General features: G+C 45.1%; 1 protein-coding gene across 3 annotated transcripts; it reads left to right on the top strand.

Annotated features, from left to right (window-relative positions):
• Positions 1–2,008: 2,008 nt before the first annotated feature.
• Positions 2,009–16,963, top strand: LOC142804304 (uncharacterized). 3 transcript variants are annotated; one of them, XM_075891085.1, is made up of 4 exons: positions 2,009–2,681; positions 7,662–7,716; positions 9,884–10,110; positions 16,615–16,963. In XM_075891085.1, exons 1-4 carry the CDS (start codon positions 2,535–2,537, stop codon positions 16,891–16,893), a joined length of 708 nt encoding a protein of 235 aa, XP_075747200.1. In that variant the 5' UTR covers positions 2,009–2,534; the 3' UTR covers positions 16,894–16,963. The 3 variants fall into 3 exon arrangements, with proteins under 3 accessions (XP_075747200.1, XP_075747201.1, XP_075747199.1); XM_075891086.1 differs by having other exon boundaries at positions 2,542–2,681; positions 7,654–7,716; XM_075891084.1 differs by lacking the exons at positions 2,009–2,681; positions 7,662–7,716; positions 9,884–10,110 and adding an exon at positions 10,117–16,517 and having other exon boundaries at positions 16,615–16,750.
• Positions 16,964–17,829: the final 866 nt, after the last annotated feature.

The following is a 17,829-nucleotide window of genomic DNA, read 5'->3' as shown; positions in this document are numbered from 1 at the left end:
TGGTTTGGCCACCTGCTGTTTTCTAAGTATTTACCAGTCAATTTCCTGGTTGGCTTCCTCCATTTTGTTTCGACATTCTTCATGTACAAGCAGCTGAAAACCTTCATGGCCCAACGCTCCTCCCCCATTTCTCTCAATCGCTTCTCAAATTTTATCTTGCTGCTAGCTTCCCTGCCTTCAAATGATGTCCATCCCATATCACCTTGTACTCCCTGATTTGGTGTATTCTCGTGAGCTCCTAAAGCCAGCCTACCGATTCCACGTTGCTTAATTTCTAATCTTGCTTGAACTTCTGATCTCATGCACAAGACTGCATTGCCGAACGTCAGCCCAGGAACCATGACCCCTTTCCATATTCCTCTCACAACATCACACCTACTGTAATTCCACAGTACCCTATTTTTCATCACTGCTGCATTCCTGTTATCTTTAGTCGTCACGCATATTTCGTGTTCCCTCAGGTACTCGGTCCCATTGCATATCCATACGCCCAGTTATTTGTATTTATCTGTTATCTCTAGCGTGACTTCCTGTATTCTAAGCTCACTACCTTTGTTATCATTGAAAATCATGACTACTGATTTTTCCTAACTGAATCTAAAATCTAACCTATCTCCCTCATTACCGCAGATGTCCATCAACCTCTGCAAATCTTCCTTGTTGTCGGCCATTAGCACTATATCATCTGCGTAGATTAATGCTGGTAGTGCCTGATCAATGAGTTTTCCTTGTTTGACTAAAGAGAGGTTGAAGCCAAGTTTACTTGCCTCTAATTTGGCCTCTAATCCTTGTAGGTACATCATGAACAAGAAGGGTGACAGTGGGCACGCCTGCCTAAGTCCACGTTTCACCACTGTGGGCTTGGATACCTGTTTTTCCCACTTTTTAAATACCTTGTTAGTTTTATAGATTTCCTTTAAACGATTAGTGACTCCATCTTTTACACCCAGTGTGTCTAGTATTCCCCACAAGTCCTCTTGAACCAAGCTATCGTACGCTCCCTTGAATTTCTGCAGGCCGGTAGGAAACTTCACAGCGCAGCGCCTGATCTTGTGAAACGGCGCAGCCATGCAGGCAGGGCATTCAATTCCCTCCTTATTTTTTGTATACTACTGTCCTTCTGTACATCGTAGAACACATAACAGTAATGATAGCAAACAGATCATTGATTCGGGTAGGCTTGGTGTTTTTATTTAAAATGGAACAACGAGGAAGCTGCTGAAGCTCGTGCCTGTATACAGCTGCTTTATATGGAGATGAAACTTTAACGAAAAAAAAAAAAACGTAATGATAAACAGTAGGCTCATAACAAACAACATTTCTCTGAGGGTGCATGGAATATATGTCCCATGCAAGTCTATGCATTGCAGTTCTTACTGCATTAATTATGTACACGTACTGCAGGGCATGCAAGTGTATGCAGACACACGCTGACGAAATGACATTTTTTGCTACATACAAACGTGCACCGCACCAAATAATACGCACGTGTTTGTATAGTCAGGGAACACTCGTGAATATTGATGAAATCACACAGCTGGCTTACAGTATAAAACAAACACAATTGTGAACAATAAAGTGCGACGCTGTTTAAAGAGGCGGACCCAGGTTACGAGAATTATCAGTATGGCATACACACCACGTGTCAAGCTTTTGCAACATCTAAAGAGACTAAATATGGAAAGTTGCCTTTGTAAGTTAACATGACAGAACCAAATGGAGAAGCCACACGAGAGAACAATTCATCGTGGGCTAAAGAATGTGTTTTAAATATTATACACAGCTTTGCAAGATAATATCGACGAGTTTTACTCGTCTAGGTGTGGGAGGTGTAGGCCTGATAAAATGCGATGTTGCTTCAGAGCCTTCCGTTCGTAATATTGCAATTTTATTCAACTCTTTCAAACGCGGCACCGTAAATTTCTACTGGGTGCTCGAACACGGCAAGCAGGTCGCGGGGCAAAATCTTTGTAACATTTTATTACCGAAACAGCGATACTAGCAATGCTTGAGCTGCACTAGCTGTTTTCTAAATTGTAACCTCCTCAATCTCATCACTGTGATCAGGAAACGGAGAGGAAAAGTACAGCAGTAGTACGTAGAGAAATATTCAATTTCAAGCCCTTTAGCAATATCATCTAAACAAATTGCCAGTTCACTGTTGAATTCTCGATGGAAACAAACAGCTGATCAGGGGCGCAAGCTTGGCTTGGCACTGGCTTGGCCGTTCATACAGAGCCAAAAGCCGCTGCAGGAAACTGGATTGCGGATCGTATTGAGACAAAATATTTTATACATTTTTGTTTTCTTTGTTTCATTTCTCTAATTGTTCTTGTAATGGCGTGGACCGCGCTTCGTGATCTCATGTACCGGCGCACTGTTTTTAAGTTTAGTATGGCGCACGATAATACATGATTGCGTGCTTTAATTTAAAAAGGTTCGCGAGTATGGCAGCAACACTGCAATGTCGGGAAGAGGATAGAACCAGTAGCAGTTGCATGCCCGGGTGGAGCGACTGATGCCCAGATGGAGGAATGTCAACCCGATGCCTTTTGTGTTGGCCGTTCTGGCAGTTCCGCCGACTTTATAGAAAGAGACGACCCCGTCACTTGTCCTCTTCTCTTTTCCTTCGGGCATCAGCGACAACATTGACGGACGACGTGTTCGACTTCACCGTGCACGTGAGTATAGGTTGGTTTTTCATTCGAGTGAATTCTTGTTCAGATTTGCAACTTGTCGACTTCATCCTGATCACCTGTCACCGGCAATAAGTCACATACGTGTGATATTTAGGTGAAATAAATGATAATGCACATTTTCTGCTCCATTTGCGTGACTTAGCTACACCAGGACATGAGGTAAAGCCTTTGTCGCCTAGCCACTAGCAGGCAAGATCGATCACTCGCATCCTTCAGTTCACGAATCAACGCGCCTGCCTTAAAATTAGTAAGCTGCTCGCAAAGAAATCTTACCGAGGCAATTTTGTTTTCTGTGAACAATGCACCGTAGATTTGTCTTGAATAACAAAAAAAAAAAACTCGAAAAATGAATGTCGCGACCTTTTAGAAAACGCCGTGTCTAAGAGCTAGACGCGGCATTTTGTAAAAGGCTCATTAAATTCAGTATTTTGTTCGTAGTTTCTGCTTGAAATTATTATTGTCTATGAATTTCATGGCCCAATCTTTCACTTTGGCTGAAAATCTCGGCGGCAAAAACTTTGTTCAGTGTCCATTTAAGGGCAGGTGTAGATGCCATCATTTCAGTCGCAAATCTTTTTGCTAGTCGGTCGGCTGGTTAACAATAAGGGTACTAACTAGAGTTCCAGATTTCATCAGCAACACATCATCATGGCTTCATCAGATGCTGCATTATATACATTCTATCCTTGTTTTTAAATAGGTGTACCGTATGGTCCACTGTTACAGGAAACAAGCGAGCTCATGGACAGTGAGCCATGTGGTGCTAACTGGCAGCGAGGCTTGTGAATGGGACGCATGCGCATAGAATCGGGGTGCGCCCAGTTTTGTCTGCCATTTCTCCGCCTGTACGCATGACAGCATTGGAAAGCGCATCCGTATTTTAGCTGCGCAATTTATCTAGCCCAGTGCCTCCTGCTTCAGGGATTTCCTGTGAGCACAAAAAATGCATGATTTTAATCGTTGCTGCAGTGTTTTGCAAGTTGTCACCGTAAAGCACATCATATTTTTCGCATAATGCTCGCTGCAACTAGCAAGTTTCGATGACTCAAAATGCTGTTCAGGTCTGATGTAGAAAACATTTTAAGCTCGTCCACGTGACCATGAAATATTGGTTTAATAAATAATGGAAGGCAGAGTTGGTATCAGTTGATTTACAGTGTGAAAATGAAAAGTGCGAAGGACCGTGCCTCGCAAGTAAGCTCCGAGAGCATGAGCAGAGAAGTAGCAGATGAGGATGCTCATGCGCTGCATTTCCAAATCTCACCAGCACTAATGCTTGACGGACTGCTGGCCACGCACTAGCGTGTTCTTTCTGAAACAGGACTTTGGCCCTGTAAGCAAGTTCTTGAAGGGCATAAGTAAAACGTCAAATGGGCCCCCTAAATGCACCCGTCCTTGAACCATTGGGCTTATGAATTAGTGCCCTTTTCAAAATACAACTATTCTTTTCAAATACAACTATTCAAAATACATCTATTCTAAATACAACAGTGCACGAAGTTTAAAAATGGGAAAAAAGTCTTTAAATGTCCCCTTTGTACATAGTGTTCTTGTGATGTCACTTCTGCCGTTGTCTCCCTCTCTCGCCATGCCCAAGTAACTCCCTTGGGTACCTACGGCAGTTCACGTGCTGCAGTGCGGTTTGTTGGGGGCTCGTCATCTGTTGCTGTGAACGATGTGGAAGCATTGTGGTTTTTTGTTGTCTTACTTTAACGAGCTCATTGGATTAGGAAGGCCTCGCTCGTTCACTCGATACAAGACCAGATAATCATGATGTGCAACACATACACCAGCCACGGCGTACACCGGCTGCCCGCCACAACCTATGAGGGCCTATTATCTTGCTTTCACTACGAATTGCCTGGCCCAAAAACAAGTGAAAGCTCAAAATCTCTCGAGCTGCAATTTTAAGAGTGGATGTGCGAAGCGCAGCTGCTCCCATCGAAAACTAGTCGTGCAGAGCTAGGCAAGTTTACAAGAGATATAATATTATAAATATATTGTCACGGCCTACGCCACCAAAGTAGCAATGCCCCCCCCCCCCCCAAGTGTTTTAAACAATGCTGATGTTGAGCTTGAGCCTCTTTGATTGCAATTTGTGGAAATAGTCGAGGAAAATATTATACAAGGCAGATAGCGACTTTGCGTGGTGTGTGCCGCGGTAATGCCAGTCATCACTTTATTTTTCGCGTATGCTTTGACACACTTCACTTTGTATTTTGCTTTTGTTGTACGCTATTGTACAGTGGAGTCACTGAACATGATAGAGACCGTGTATAGAATTAATTGACTAATTAAAAAAAATCCTGACGCCCAACTTGAACCGATCGGCTATACTTCAAAGTGAACTAATATTGTTTCTCATTCTTTATAGTTTGTTTCAATGCAATACCGAATCTCCGCGATCGCCATCACGATTTTAACCGCCTTCCTCGCCATCATGGTTTTAACTGCAGACAAGTTTGTATGTACAGTATCTTGGTAAGCTATATCTGTTTGCAGGTAAATACTTGGCTATGGCACTTACCCGTAATGAAGTTGCACCTGAAGGTGCAAATATTGCAAAGTTTCTTCAAGTAGCTTTTGTTAATCTGCACCAGCCAAATACGCTGGTACTTTTAGGAAAATCAGAATGTGCGTTCTCAATTTTAGGTTATAACTTTCAGCGAAGAAACACCCTAAGCTCTGCTCCCTCTGCGTGGACTACTAAATCAACTTGCCTCACTAGCAGCTCATAATTCCTCAAACTTGCATCGTGAGGCAAAACTAAACGGGTGCAAGCACGAGGAGACAACATGGCAGTTGTAGGCGATAGATTCGGTTGGTGCCCGGGCATGGTGGTGGCGCATTTCGGAAGTGACGAAAAGGTGCTGCGAGATGCACGTGCACACTTTGTATAGTTGCTGTATTGGACAGCAAACTTTTTTCCTTATCTGGGCAGTTTTACCAAAGGAAGCTTCATCATATGGCGTGATAAATGAAGCGAATCCACAGGTTGAACCACATCATAGCCTCGCTGTGCTTTTGTACTTTTTTGCTCAAAATTTATTTGTACATATAAGTGACAACTTGCCAGTAATAAGGCAGCACTCGTTTCTTTACCATATGATCATCTCCGGTGTGCTGGTGCCTCAATATTTCAAATTGTAAGCATTTACACCATTGTATGTTAACTTTTGCTTTAAAGTGAGACAAGCCACATGTGTATCGTAGATCAAGAAGCATGCCAGTTTTACGTACTTGCAAGGTAAACATCAGAAATGCACAGTTGATCAAAAATACTAGTTTAATGGTGCATCTACATAGCAGAGCACCTGTGGCACCTCGGGAACAAGATAATGCCACATATGTTACAACAGATAATTAAAAAAGACAGGGGACGTGCCGTGAACAAGTAGAAACAAAAATAAAATGGCATGTGGCAGCGAGCGAAGGCGGCAAGGGGGGGGAGCCCGTGGGACTGCAGCGGATGAACGTAGGGTGTGTGTTTAATATGTGGAAGAAAAAAAATTCAAAATTTTGGCGACTGAAATGAGGGTGACTTAGTGAGTGCGCTCATGACAAGAGTAAACACGGTTATTATTTTTTTTCAAATCTCTTTTGAAAGCCACGAAAAATCTGTATGTGGTGCAGCCTAACAGAAGGTCCGTGAAGGCAAATTATGAATTCGTCGTTGTACAAAGGCCTTTTTTTTTTTTTTTCATGCGCACCATCCCCGCCGCGGTGGTCTAGTGGCTAAGGTACTCGGCTGCTGACCCACAGGGGGCGGGTTCGAATCCCGGCTGCGGCGGCTGCATTTCCAATGGAAGCGGAAATGTTGTAGGCCCGTGTGCTCAGATTTAGGTGCACGTTAAAGAACCCTAGGTGGTCTAAATTTCTGGAGCCCTCCATTACGGCGTCTCTCATAATCATATAGTGATTTTGGGACGTTAAACCCCACATATCAATCAATCATGCGCACCATAAATAGTGCTCAAAATTTAATTGCATATGTTGTTTTCATCCTCGCTGTATTCCGTGCTGTTTATGATGTAAAAAAAAGAAAGCACGCTGAAGTGGTGCTGCTTTTGGGCAACAGTTGAAAATGGCGGGGTGCATGAATGCGGAATACTGCCGCTTACACTCAAATCACTCTTGTGGTCACCTCCCACTGTTTGCAGCATGTGTTGTGTATACACAGCTGCATATTTCCTAGCTAGAAAAATTTGATTTTAGGTGTTTCACGCCATTTTTCATGTAACTATTCCACAATTACACACACTGATCAGCAGGCTTTCAATTGCGCTGAAGGACACAGGTGCCATAAAATTAATAGTAGATACTTTCAAGAAACCGTATGTAAAGGCCGAAGCTTCATGCGTACATACATACACACACACCATATTGTTTTTTGTACTTTATGAAAGCTGCGAAGGTCTCATGTGCCTCCAAGCGTAACCTGTCTTATTTATTCTCCATCACCGCAAAAGTTTTGTGAGTTTCAAATAAAAGTACTTTGCGCATGGCCACGTTTGGGTAATTTATTGTGTAGGTGTTATTTGAGCAGCCTACAGTGTTTACTTTATAAGCCTGTATGTATATGTTGCATTATAAGGATGCAGAATGTGTGTGGCTGTACAATATAGATGAAGTGTAAAAATTGTGTCTATTGTAGTGTTCTTGCAACCAATCTTACCCCCGTATTCTAGAACGTCCCTCCACTCAACGCTTCACCTTCACTTGAGATGGCTGGTGGGAGCGCCGTCTCTAAGCAGAGAAAGTCGCTGCATGTCAGCAATAATCTGCTGTGATTCTCAAGTAGCGCAGCGTCGCTTTCAAACGAGCAGCGGCACAGTGCTCAACTCTGTTAAGTGAAGGGTGAAAGTCGAGTCGGGGAGCGTTTATGAATATGGGGGTTAGTTTTGTTGTCTTGTTAACCTGCCATTAACACTGGATCGATGCTACTTTGCTCTAGCTGTACAGTGCTCTCCAAGGCTCAAGGAGGCACCGCACGGGGAAGGCTCGGAGCAAACCATGCGTGAGTTTCCTTTCATTGTTACACTATGCACGTATTAAGTGATAGACTTTAATGTATGCTATTTGTATTGTGCAAGTTTTTGGGGACATACAACTTCCAACACTTATATATTCTGACGAAAATCACGCAAGAATGAGAGAAGCTTGTGCAAAAATTATGCAAGACTGTAAGAAGCTTTTGCAGAAGTCTGTGAAATGAAGTTTTGAAAATTTGTGGCAATGTGTCATTGTACAGTGGTCAACAGTCTTGCTCAGCATGCTTGACTGCAGGGCTCCCGTCTGCACAGGCGCATCTACGGAGTGCCTGATGCATGATGGGCCAAATGTCAGCCTGCACACTGGTGCCTCTTATCCCCGTTTGTCTGTTACATCAGTGTCTCTTGTAAAGGGGATCAACTGTGCTACCTTTTTTTTTTTTTCGAATGTAATGAGTTCTTTTTCCAGATTATTGTTGTTTTAAGGTAGAGCCTCACATTTCTATCAAATACTGAAGATTCTATTTTTCCTTCTAGATGCTATGAAGTCACTCCTTGTGTTACAATAGAGTGAACACTGTTATGAGAAAAGCTACTTCATGGAGTTAACTCACTCCATATTGACTTAACACACAGAGTTGGTGAAAACTACACTCCATTCCAGCTGCATTAGGAATAATATTCATTTGCATATTTCTGTTTCTTTTGTTTGTTTGTTGGCTGGAGGTTTGGAGTATAGGGTGGCCAGAGGGCACTGTGTAGTCTTTCTTCATCTTCCCAATTTTGTGAACATCAATTGATAGCCGTATGGGAAGCAGCAAGCATGCTGAAACAGCGGTGCAAGCATGCAAGATGTTCACCATTGCATGCAGTCAGTTGCTGTGAGCAACCCACTGCATACAATTAACTGCGAGTGGTGAACTAACGCTGCACTATGTGTGCCTCCTGGAAAGCTGCAATGGTAAAGTGCCACAATCGTATAGTAACATGGATAAAATCGCAATTTGTTTGTTGAATAATTTTGCAATAGAATCAGTGGAGCTTTGGATAAATTTGTGTATCTGCCTGGTTCATCAAAGCTACAGAGTCAAATGCGGTATGTACTCGCGTATTATGTGTACTTTTTTTGTCGATCCGGTTATGTGCGAAGCTAGTAGGAATCGCTGGCCTAAAAGCCCAACTGGGAATGGGAATATATGTTGCAGGCGCTGTCACAGCTGTCTCAAAGCGGATTGTCATTTGTTTGCGAAGCCTGTTCAAATGCCCCCATTTTCTTGAAGTTCTTCCGAACATTGCTCACAAAAACCAGTTCCCACGACAAGGTTATACCAGAGAACATAAGTACTCTCCAATAATTGTCGGGAACCCAACGCAAAGTAAGATGCAGACAAGGAAGCGCGATGCCAACACAGTGCTCTGTGTGTCGCCCTTCATGTGTGTGTGTGTCCATTCCTTGTCCCAGTCTTCTATTGCGTTGTGTTCCCTCCGATATCTAACCAACACACCCAAGCTTCTATGCTAAGTCTTATTCAACGCACTCTTCTGCTGGCTCCCATACTGAATATTGCATGTCGAAGAACTCCACGCTGATGTGCTTAGCGGTAGCACGGTTTCAGTTTTCTTCGGTAAGCTTTATAACAGCAATCTGCCTCGTATATAATTATTGTAGCCTATTACAAGGAACGGTAAAAACGCAATGGCCAGATGGCGAAACCAAAAAAAAAAAAAGAAAATGAGTGCGAAAACCTGCCTCATATAGTTGATGTGACAGGTCCTTGCACGCGTTCAACATCTGTGCTGTGTCTCGGGAATACATTCTTGCCGTGGAAGAGGTGGGAAGATAGGAGGCAAACCTTTAGGCGTTTCGGACTACACATAAACAGGTTACGGTTTTCAAGTTCGATATTCTAGGGAAAGCATAAAAGTTCATGGAAGAAGGAACCTTGCACTCGGCCCATTTTGTGTAAGACTGCACTCGCCTGCTCGACAAGAGATGTGCCTGACCAGAGCATCATGAAGTCAAATGTGTCTGTGTGTGTGCTGGCAAGGTGGCTCGGGCTGGTTGGGGAGGGCAAAGTATGCGAGCAAAAAGTTTCTCGTAGTAAAGCAGGCTGGCTAATTATACTGGTGAGCAAATTATGTGAGGATGCAAATTGTGAGAGTAAATATAGTATGTACTCTTGTATGTTTCAGCTCTGTTGCTACGGATCCTGCAGATCGAACTTGGCATCCGGCAGCAACAAAGAGAGGTTCTGCAGGAGGTGCGACAGCTGAAGCTCGAGGTACGGCTCTTGTCCATGCCTCAGCACGCCCAGCCAGCACAGCCCCCTTCTGACCTTCCCCGGCTGCCTGCTGGTACAATTGGAGACGTGGAGGCAGCAGAGGCAGCTGTGCAGAGTGAAGCTGTGGCTGCGGCTTTGGTGTGTATTTCTTGATTTTTAATATGCCTATGTAACATGCAGAAATTTAGTACTGCTTTAAGATACTGTGTTTCATGAAACAAGCTAGCCAGGTAATCTCATGAGCTATTGTATTACAGTCGAATATGAATAATTCGTACTCAAAGAGGCCAGAAAATTTGTTCAAATTAAAAGAAGTTCAAAATAATGAAAGTTACCGTAAGTACTTGAATCTAACACGCACCTTTTTCCGGTTAAGAAAGTTCATGAATCGCATGCGCGTTAGAATCGAGTACGAAAAAAAAAAAAAATGAATATGGTCATTCTATTGCCATCGCCACTTACAAAATGGCCGCCCCCTACGTGCGTCGGCATGGCGCGTCGGTCATTTCTGCCTATGTGTTTCCCATGTGCGGTACTTCATACGTGTGCTGAGGAGTTCGTCATCTTGTAGTACATTAGCATCGACGGCATGGTAGGGCCGACTCCAAAAATTCGACGAGTGCACCACAATGCCGCTTCTAATAGAAAAGTCATCGCGTGTGCCGGAACGGACAGAAATCGGGCCGCATCGTGGTTATTCGAAGTTCCCGAAACGTGCGTGCGGGACTGGCGGAAACAAAAGCAGGATATTGTCGACAGCAAAGATTCACGCAAAGGCTTCAGTGGACCACAGCAGGGTCGGTTTCCACAAATTGAAGAGCTGCTCGGTGAGTATGTGATTAAGGGGGGGCGCGGCAAGTAAAGTGCCGATTTTGGTCAAAATATGCGATTTTCTGATTTATTTTTTTTCGTAATCTTCAGACCTTCAACTTCCTTGTTCTAAAATATTACAGCGAAACGTGCGCTACAAATCCCGCAAATAGTGTTTTTGCCGAGGCTAGTCGCCGAAAAGTGCGAAAAAAAAGCCCCTGAAACGGTGTTGTTCACGCCGCACAAACGCGCCAAGTTGTTGACCGTGGGCCGCCATTTTGGTAGCTTTGGAAAGAGGAGAGAGCCGGCTTCCCGATGGTCGCGGTCTCGTATTTCGCCGAGTGAAAATAAAAGCGCGAGGAGCAAGTAAAAAAACGAAAACGAAGAACGGCAATTGGCTGCGCGGGTCACGTGGTAGCAGGCGCGACCTCTTACTGGTCAAAGCTGCGCCGCGCACCTTGGCAACCTTGGAAGCGCGAGCGCATCTGCGGCCGCCGTGTCGAGAATCATCCGGCGTGCGCTTCGTTTTTTGCCAGTTTGCTGTTTTTGTGATAGTTCGCGTGCTTTTTTTACCAAGCTTTGTTTACATCGGTGGTCTCTTCTGAGTGCTTGCTCATACTGCGGTGCTATGTTGTCGCAAAAAAAGTTCCGGAGCGTCCACAAGTACGGCAAGCGTCGGAAAGCTTGGAACAAAGGGCAGACGACTGCGGCTGCCGTCCCAGTCGCAGTTCCGGACGGAGCATGCTCTTCAAGCGTCACGGAGCCTCTACTCAGACCCTTCGCTGATTGTTGTGAGGCCGAGAGTGTGGAAGGTGCCACATCGTCGTATGTCAGACCGCCGGATGCCGTCGACCGTGATGGACGCTCTCGCGAACCCGATTGCGGTGGCACCGCGTCGGCAGCCGTTGCAACTCCGGGCGTGCGCGCGTCGAACATTCTATCGCGAGTTTCGGCCCAGATTCCGAGCAGTGAAGAAATCGCGCAGCGGGCGCAGACAAGGCGGGATGTTTTGGATGCCGTAGCATCGAAGTCCGCTTCAAAGCGGAAGCTCGAGCTTCTGAACGAAGGCTGCGACGAAAATGACGGCGGTAAGGACTCCACATTCTTCATTGTAAATAAGAAGATGCTGAACGGTCTGCTTTCGTCAGTAAAGTGCAACAAGTGCGACGAAGGGTCGATACGCCTCGAGACTACGCACTGCCTTGGACTCGCGGCGAGGATGGAACTTTTTTGTGACAATTGTGGCATAGTGAACAGTGCGTGGTCGTCCCCGAGGTGCTCCGGGCAACAAAAAACGAACCCCTTTGAGGTAAACGTGCGTGCTTTGAGGGCTGTGCAGTCAGTTGGCAGAAAACAATCTGCCATAAATGACATTTTTTCTGCGATGGACATTTCGCATCGAGCACTGCACCACAAGTCCTACCAGAGACTGCAAAGGAAGTACAGCCACCCTGCCACCACATCAGCTGCCACCCGCATTGAAGCAGAAAGTGCACAGAAGGTGCATGACATTTACAAGGACCTAGGAGGAGTGCCAGGCAACATTGACGTCATTTACGACGGCACGTGGATGACGAGGGGGCACAGAAGTCATATTGGCGTGGGCTGTGTAATCGAGTTGTACACAGGCTTGGTCTTGGACCACTGTGTCCTGTCCAACTACTGCCAAGGCTGTGCTGTTGGCCCCAAGCCTGGTGACGACAACTATGAGGAGTGGCTTGAGAAACACAAGCCACAGTGCCAAAAGAACACCGATGCTAATGCAGGCCAAATGGAAGTAGAAGCAGCGAGGATCATGTTTGAAAGATCGTTTACCAAGTACAAGCTTCGATACATCAATGTGCTCTGCGACGGTGACAGCCGTACGTACCTTGCCCTCACGCAAGACAAGGTGTATGGCTACATGTTGATTAAGAAACAGGAGTGTGTGAACCATGTGAAAAAAAGAATGGGCACTTCCTTGCGCAACCTTCTTGATGAGCACAAATCCAAAGGCCGAGGACTGAGCATGGGTGGCAAAGGCCGGCTGACGCAGGGCCTTATAAAGAAGTTGACGAATTATTATGGCTGGGCCATTAAGAGCCACCCCAACGATGTTCCTGGCATGGAGAGGGCCATCATGGCCACTTATTACCATGTAACATCCACAGACCAGGATCCACACCACGACCTGTGCCCAAGTGGGACTGACTCCTGGTGCCCGCACAATCAGGCATTGGCCAAGGGAGAGCCGCTGCCGCCTCACAAACATAAACTGCCCCCTCACGTGCGAGTGGCACTGCTGCCAATCTACAAGCGCCTCTCGAACAAAGAGCTCCTTGAAAGGTGTGCGCAGGGAAAAACCCAGAACGCTGTGGAGAGTATGAACAGCCTCATTTGGTCACTCCAGTCCAAGAGCCAGTTCGCCTCCCTTCGAAGTGTGGAAAGTGCAGTTGCAGATGCAGTCTGCCGTTTCAATGGTGGCTGCAAGAGTGCGCTGCAAGAGATCACTGCTCAACTGGGCTTCAATCCAGGAGACTGCTCTTTGCGGCGAGCAGCCGAAAAGGATGCCAAAAGGGTAAAGAGGGCTCAAAAGGCGCATTGTTCCACGACAAAGAAGCGCAAAACTGGGTTGCGCTCTACAGAGGCCAAGGCCACAGCATCTCAGGATTACTGCCCAGGAGGATTCTGAGTGTTTTAGGCATGTTGTGAACTTCCAAACAAGAGTGAACTTTCAAAGTCAGTTTTCTCAACTCTTGATTTTCGCCTATGTGCCTTCGCTAGAACATCTGTCATTTTCTAACAAAGACTGATAGAGTCGTTCCGTTTTTTGCACTAGGCTCAGGAGGCCTTTAGCAGTGCAATAAAGCTTTATCTCTCTTCTTACTCATCATTTAAAATTTTTAGAACACATTTTATAATTACTGCGATGTGTGCGCAAAACAACATCCATGTTTTGGAAATTTTATTTATGGTTACAAGAACTAGAAAAATCAACTAATAGCTTCTCTGCACAAGTTGATGCTTTGGGAACATAATAATATGAAAAAATAATTTCATTTAGCAATAATTATCTCTTTAAGTGTGAAGAGCATTAATTAGTATAATTATGCTTGTAACTCAAAAAGTACAAGAGGTATTTGAAAACGGTTTTCATATTTGGAATCCTCACAATCATCCACATACACACACCAAGTTTCATCACAAACAGTACATTAATAAAAAAATTAGTTTTACTTGCCACGTCCCCCCTTAAGCAGTGAGCGGCACAGCGGCCCGTGACGACAGAACTGCTCCAAGTGCAGGCTATGCAGTTAGCCTTAGAAAAAGGGCTAATGCAGAGCCATTTTAAAGCGAGCAGGTGCTGGCTAACGAACTTTATGAAGAGAAAAGGCTTTTCCCTCCGAAGGCGAACGGGCATATGCCGGAAGTTGCCGGAGGAGTACGAAGAAAAGCTTCAGAGTCTTCAGCGGTTCCTCCTAAACTTGCGGCACAACAACGGCTACCTGCTTGGGCAAATCGGGAATGCCGATCACACGCCTCTTTACTTCAACATGCCTGGCACCACAACCGTCTAGGAGAAAGGGGCGAAGCAAGTTTGTGTACTGACATCGGGCGACGGTAAAACTAGTGACAGCAATGCTCCGTTGCACGTCAGATAGGCATAAGCTTCCCCCGTACTTCATATTTAAACGGAAGACGCTCTCAAAAATTGTCGTTTTCCCGAGTGGTGTGATCAAGCGGGCCAACGTGAAAAAAGGGTGCGCGTTGCAACTGATGTCTTGTTTTTTCTCTTTTTTTTTTTTCTTTTTTTTTTGTCGTGGAAACCGGGTGCGCATTACAATCGAGGGCGCGGTAGAATAGAGTAAATACGGTAATTGAGCGGAGGGCTCACCATGCAGTGATGCATGTGCATGGAGAAGTTTTATTCACAAATTACAGGACATCCGTCATTAATTAAAGTAGTCAATACATGTCTGTACACGTTGGCCTTGCAACGAGTCAACAAGTTTTGCGTGCAGTTTGCAAAGCATTTGTACTTCGGCTTCAGTATTCTCCTGGCAATAGAAGTTGCGCGCGGCAATGTCCAGTGCTGACACTCTTTGAAGACAACTGTGTTTCCACTGTTACCATCTGCGCTGCAGCCGGAGCGTGGCCAGCACATGATGAGAAAGGAGGAGCGTCTTCACCTGGAGAAAAGCAGATAGGCACTCGAGAGAGAAACACTCCGCGGCAGCTTTTTTTTTTTCTCTTCATGCGCGGTGTTGAAAGGAGAAGAGTCTCTACATAGCAGGAACGAAAAACAGGGAAGCGTGACACCGGCGCGTTGCAGATCGGCATGAGAGAGAGCCCACTCTCTGCGACAGCTTTTTTTCCCCTCTTTCTCTTCGTGCGCAGTGTTAAGAGGAGAAGGGTCTCTACGTGGCAGGGACGGAAAAAGCCGAAGCGTGGCACAGGAATGTCGCAGATTGGCATTTGGCAAACATTCCATCGCAGTCTTTTCTTTCCTTTTCTTCATTTTCTTCTTTAAGCACAGCGATGAGGTGTCTGAAGTGCCACCGCAGGATTGGGCGGGGTGCTGAGAGCATTTTCGGAGTGCGGTATAGCTTTCATAGGACCACAGCGTCAGTTCGAATTAAGTGTGTTGGAATTAATGAGATTCGACTGTATTTACTATAGTCTGTGAAGTCCGAGTGAACTGTCCTAAGCTAGCAGACGATGTAGGCGGCATCGTGTGTTTGATGGGCAGTGACTAGCAATAGCCTGCTTAAAACAGACATTCAGCAATTTTGTTCATTTATCACCCTATTTCGTGTCCGCTGCGGCTCTCTCTACTTTGAGCTACAGTTCACCCTGCCTTGTGTTAGCCGATTTCTTACTTTTTTAAAAATCTAACATGCACCCCATTTCGCAGGGTGAAGAAAAATGCACCTTTGTTTATTGTGATGAGATTTCTAAAGCGACATGCCTCTTTGTTGGCTATCACAGAAAAATGTAGACAGCAAATGGTGCGACCATCTAGTGCGACCTTTATTTTTCTATCAGTTTCATCTATGACCAAGATTTGGTCGCTCTAAGGTTGCCTCTTAGTACGCCTTGATCATGTTCATTTATCTTGTTGTGCTCTGCTTACAATGCATTGATTAAAAACATGTCCTAGCTTCTTTTTGAATTCCACATACTTTATCGTTTTTCACCTGTAGAAGCTACTCCTGGTCAACATTCAGGCAAAGACATTGTAACCTCAAAGAAATGTGTATTGGAATTTGAGCACTGTACAAAGTAATTATACTAGTTCATAGCTAGAATCAATATTTATTAAGGGTTATAACAGTGTTGTATTTGATTTCATAACAGCAAAACTGCATTCAGAGAAGGACTCTGAAAGGTTCTCACACTGAGTGTGAGAGGGCTGATGTGGAAACCATTTTAGGTCAAGTGAGTTGAAGTTAGCGTAAAAAAACAATGAAATGTTGTGATGCCCGAAAATTCAAGTTGTTGTTTTCAGTGTCCTCTTCTTGCAGATTTTTATCATGAAAACATTTCGATGTGCTGTTGCGTTTACCCCATCTATGCTTCTTGCATTTTTTTACAGCGCAAGCACCTCCTGCAGATTGGGGGACGTGGCCTCCGAGAAATTGGTGTGAATGCCATGAAGGCTGTATTGGCACATGACGTGCAAGTGCTGTACAGCCTTCATGGCAGAAAAGGGAAAAGGGCCTTTGTGAACCTGAGGCTCTGTAGATTAGTGACAGGTTTAACTTGTTCATTGTTTTATGTGTGTGTTACCATGTGTATTCTCTGTACTGCAGTGCTTCATGTGTACTATGGTATTTCTGTTCTTGTATGCAGATGTCATCTGCCAAAAAGCAGGGTGCGACCAGGCGGAGGCCCTCAACTTTATTAAGAGGTGGCTGCCAGGGTCTGGTGATCGCTGTGGGGGCAGGAAGCGGCGCTTCAGAGAAGCATTTGTTGTGGAGCAGCCCGATGATCCCTACTCTCAGAGTGCAGATTATCGGCTGCTCGCGGCAGCTGGCTTCCTGCCCAGCCACAGCAGCCAGGGCCTTGACAGCACCACTGCCACTGTGCCCCCAACGCAACCTGACCTGCAGTAGAGCGGGCCTTTTTTAGTTGTGTATATATATTTTTCAATGTATACATTTTTTGTTGTACCAAATAAATAAAAAAAACAAAGAATAAATGGTCTGCAGACTGTCGGTGGTGCACTGTTCGGCTAGCTTATGCTGAATCAGAAGCACCATCACCATGTTTTAGTTACAAAAAAATGCTCTAAACTGTATGAATATTCTCGATTATCATGTGGGGGACATATGTGGGGATTGCAAGTGGGGGACATACGCTTTCAGCATTTACTTCCTAACGACTTTTTTCGATCTGCTGTACCAAATACCAGTACCAAATAAAGCACTCCCTATTGCAAAAAATAAATTGGTAAAAAAAATAAACTACACTTCTAGTGTTAGCAAAGGGAATGACATATAAAAGATGAAATAGATCGAGTAACTGTTTTCAGTTCTCAGCATTCAATTTTCTGTTGCCCCAAGTATACAGGGCTGCAAAACTACAAGAGCGGGTCATCGAGGCATATTGTTTAAATCTTCCGGTAAGAAAAATTCTCTACTAATAATGGTTACATAATGGCAAGCCAATCAGTAGCCAATATTCGTCGTGCAGGAAACATCGGTGTAATAACGGCCTTTCATTGGCTGCAATGTGGCCCTGGATTGGTCCAATGTCGGCCGTACATCCGTAGCCAATATTCGTCGTGCAGCGAACATCGGCGTAAAAATGGCATGTGATTGGCTGAAATATGGCCCAATGTTGGCCGAACATTGGCAGCTTTGTCGGCAATACGATGGGCCTTCGTCGGCCCAATGTTGGTTGCATACTGGCTAAAACATCGGCAAAACGTCGGCCCATCATTGGCTTGAACGTCGGCCCGACATTGGAAGAAGTTGCACTTCCGACGTCGGCCCGACGTCGGTGCCGATGTTAGCCGATGTTGGTCCAAGATTGGTCCAACGGCGGCGTGCTGCCTGGGTAAAG

The sequence above is a fragment of the Rhipicephalus microplus genome, chromosome 3 (assembly GCF_043290135.1).
Source record: "Rhipicephalus microplus isolate Deutch F79 chromosome 3, USDA_Rmic, whole genome shotgun sequence".
Taxonomy (NCBI): domain Eukaryota; kingdom Metazoa; phylum Arthropoda; class Arachnida; order Ixodida; family Ixodidae; genus Rhipicephalus; species Rhipicephalus microplus.
This window is presented reverse-complemented; position numbering and strand designations above follow the sequence as displayed.

Excerpts from the sequence above, each read along its gene's own strand:
- LOC142804304 (XM_075891084.1), top strand. The coding sequence starts at position 11,411 with ATGTTGTCGCAAAAAAAGTTCCGGAGCGTCCACAAGTACGGCAAGCGT.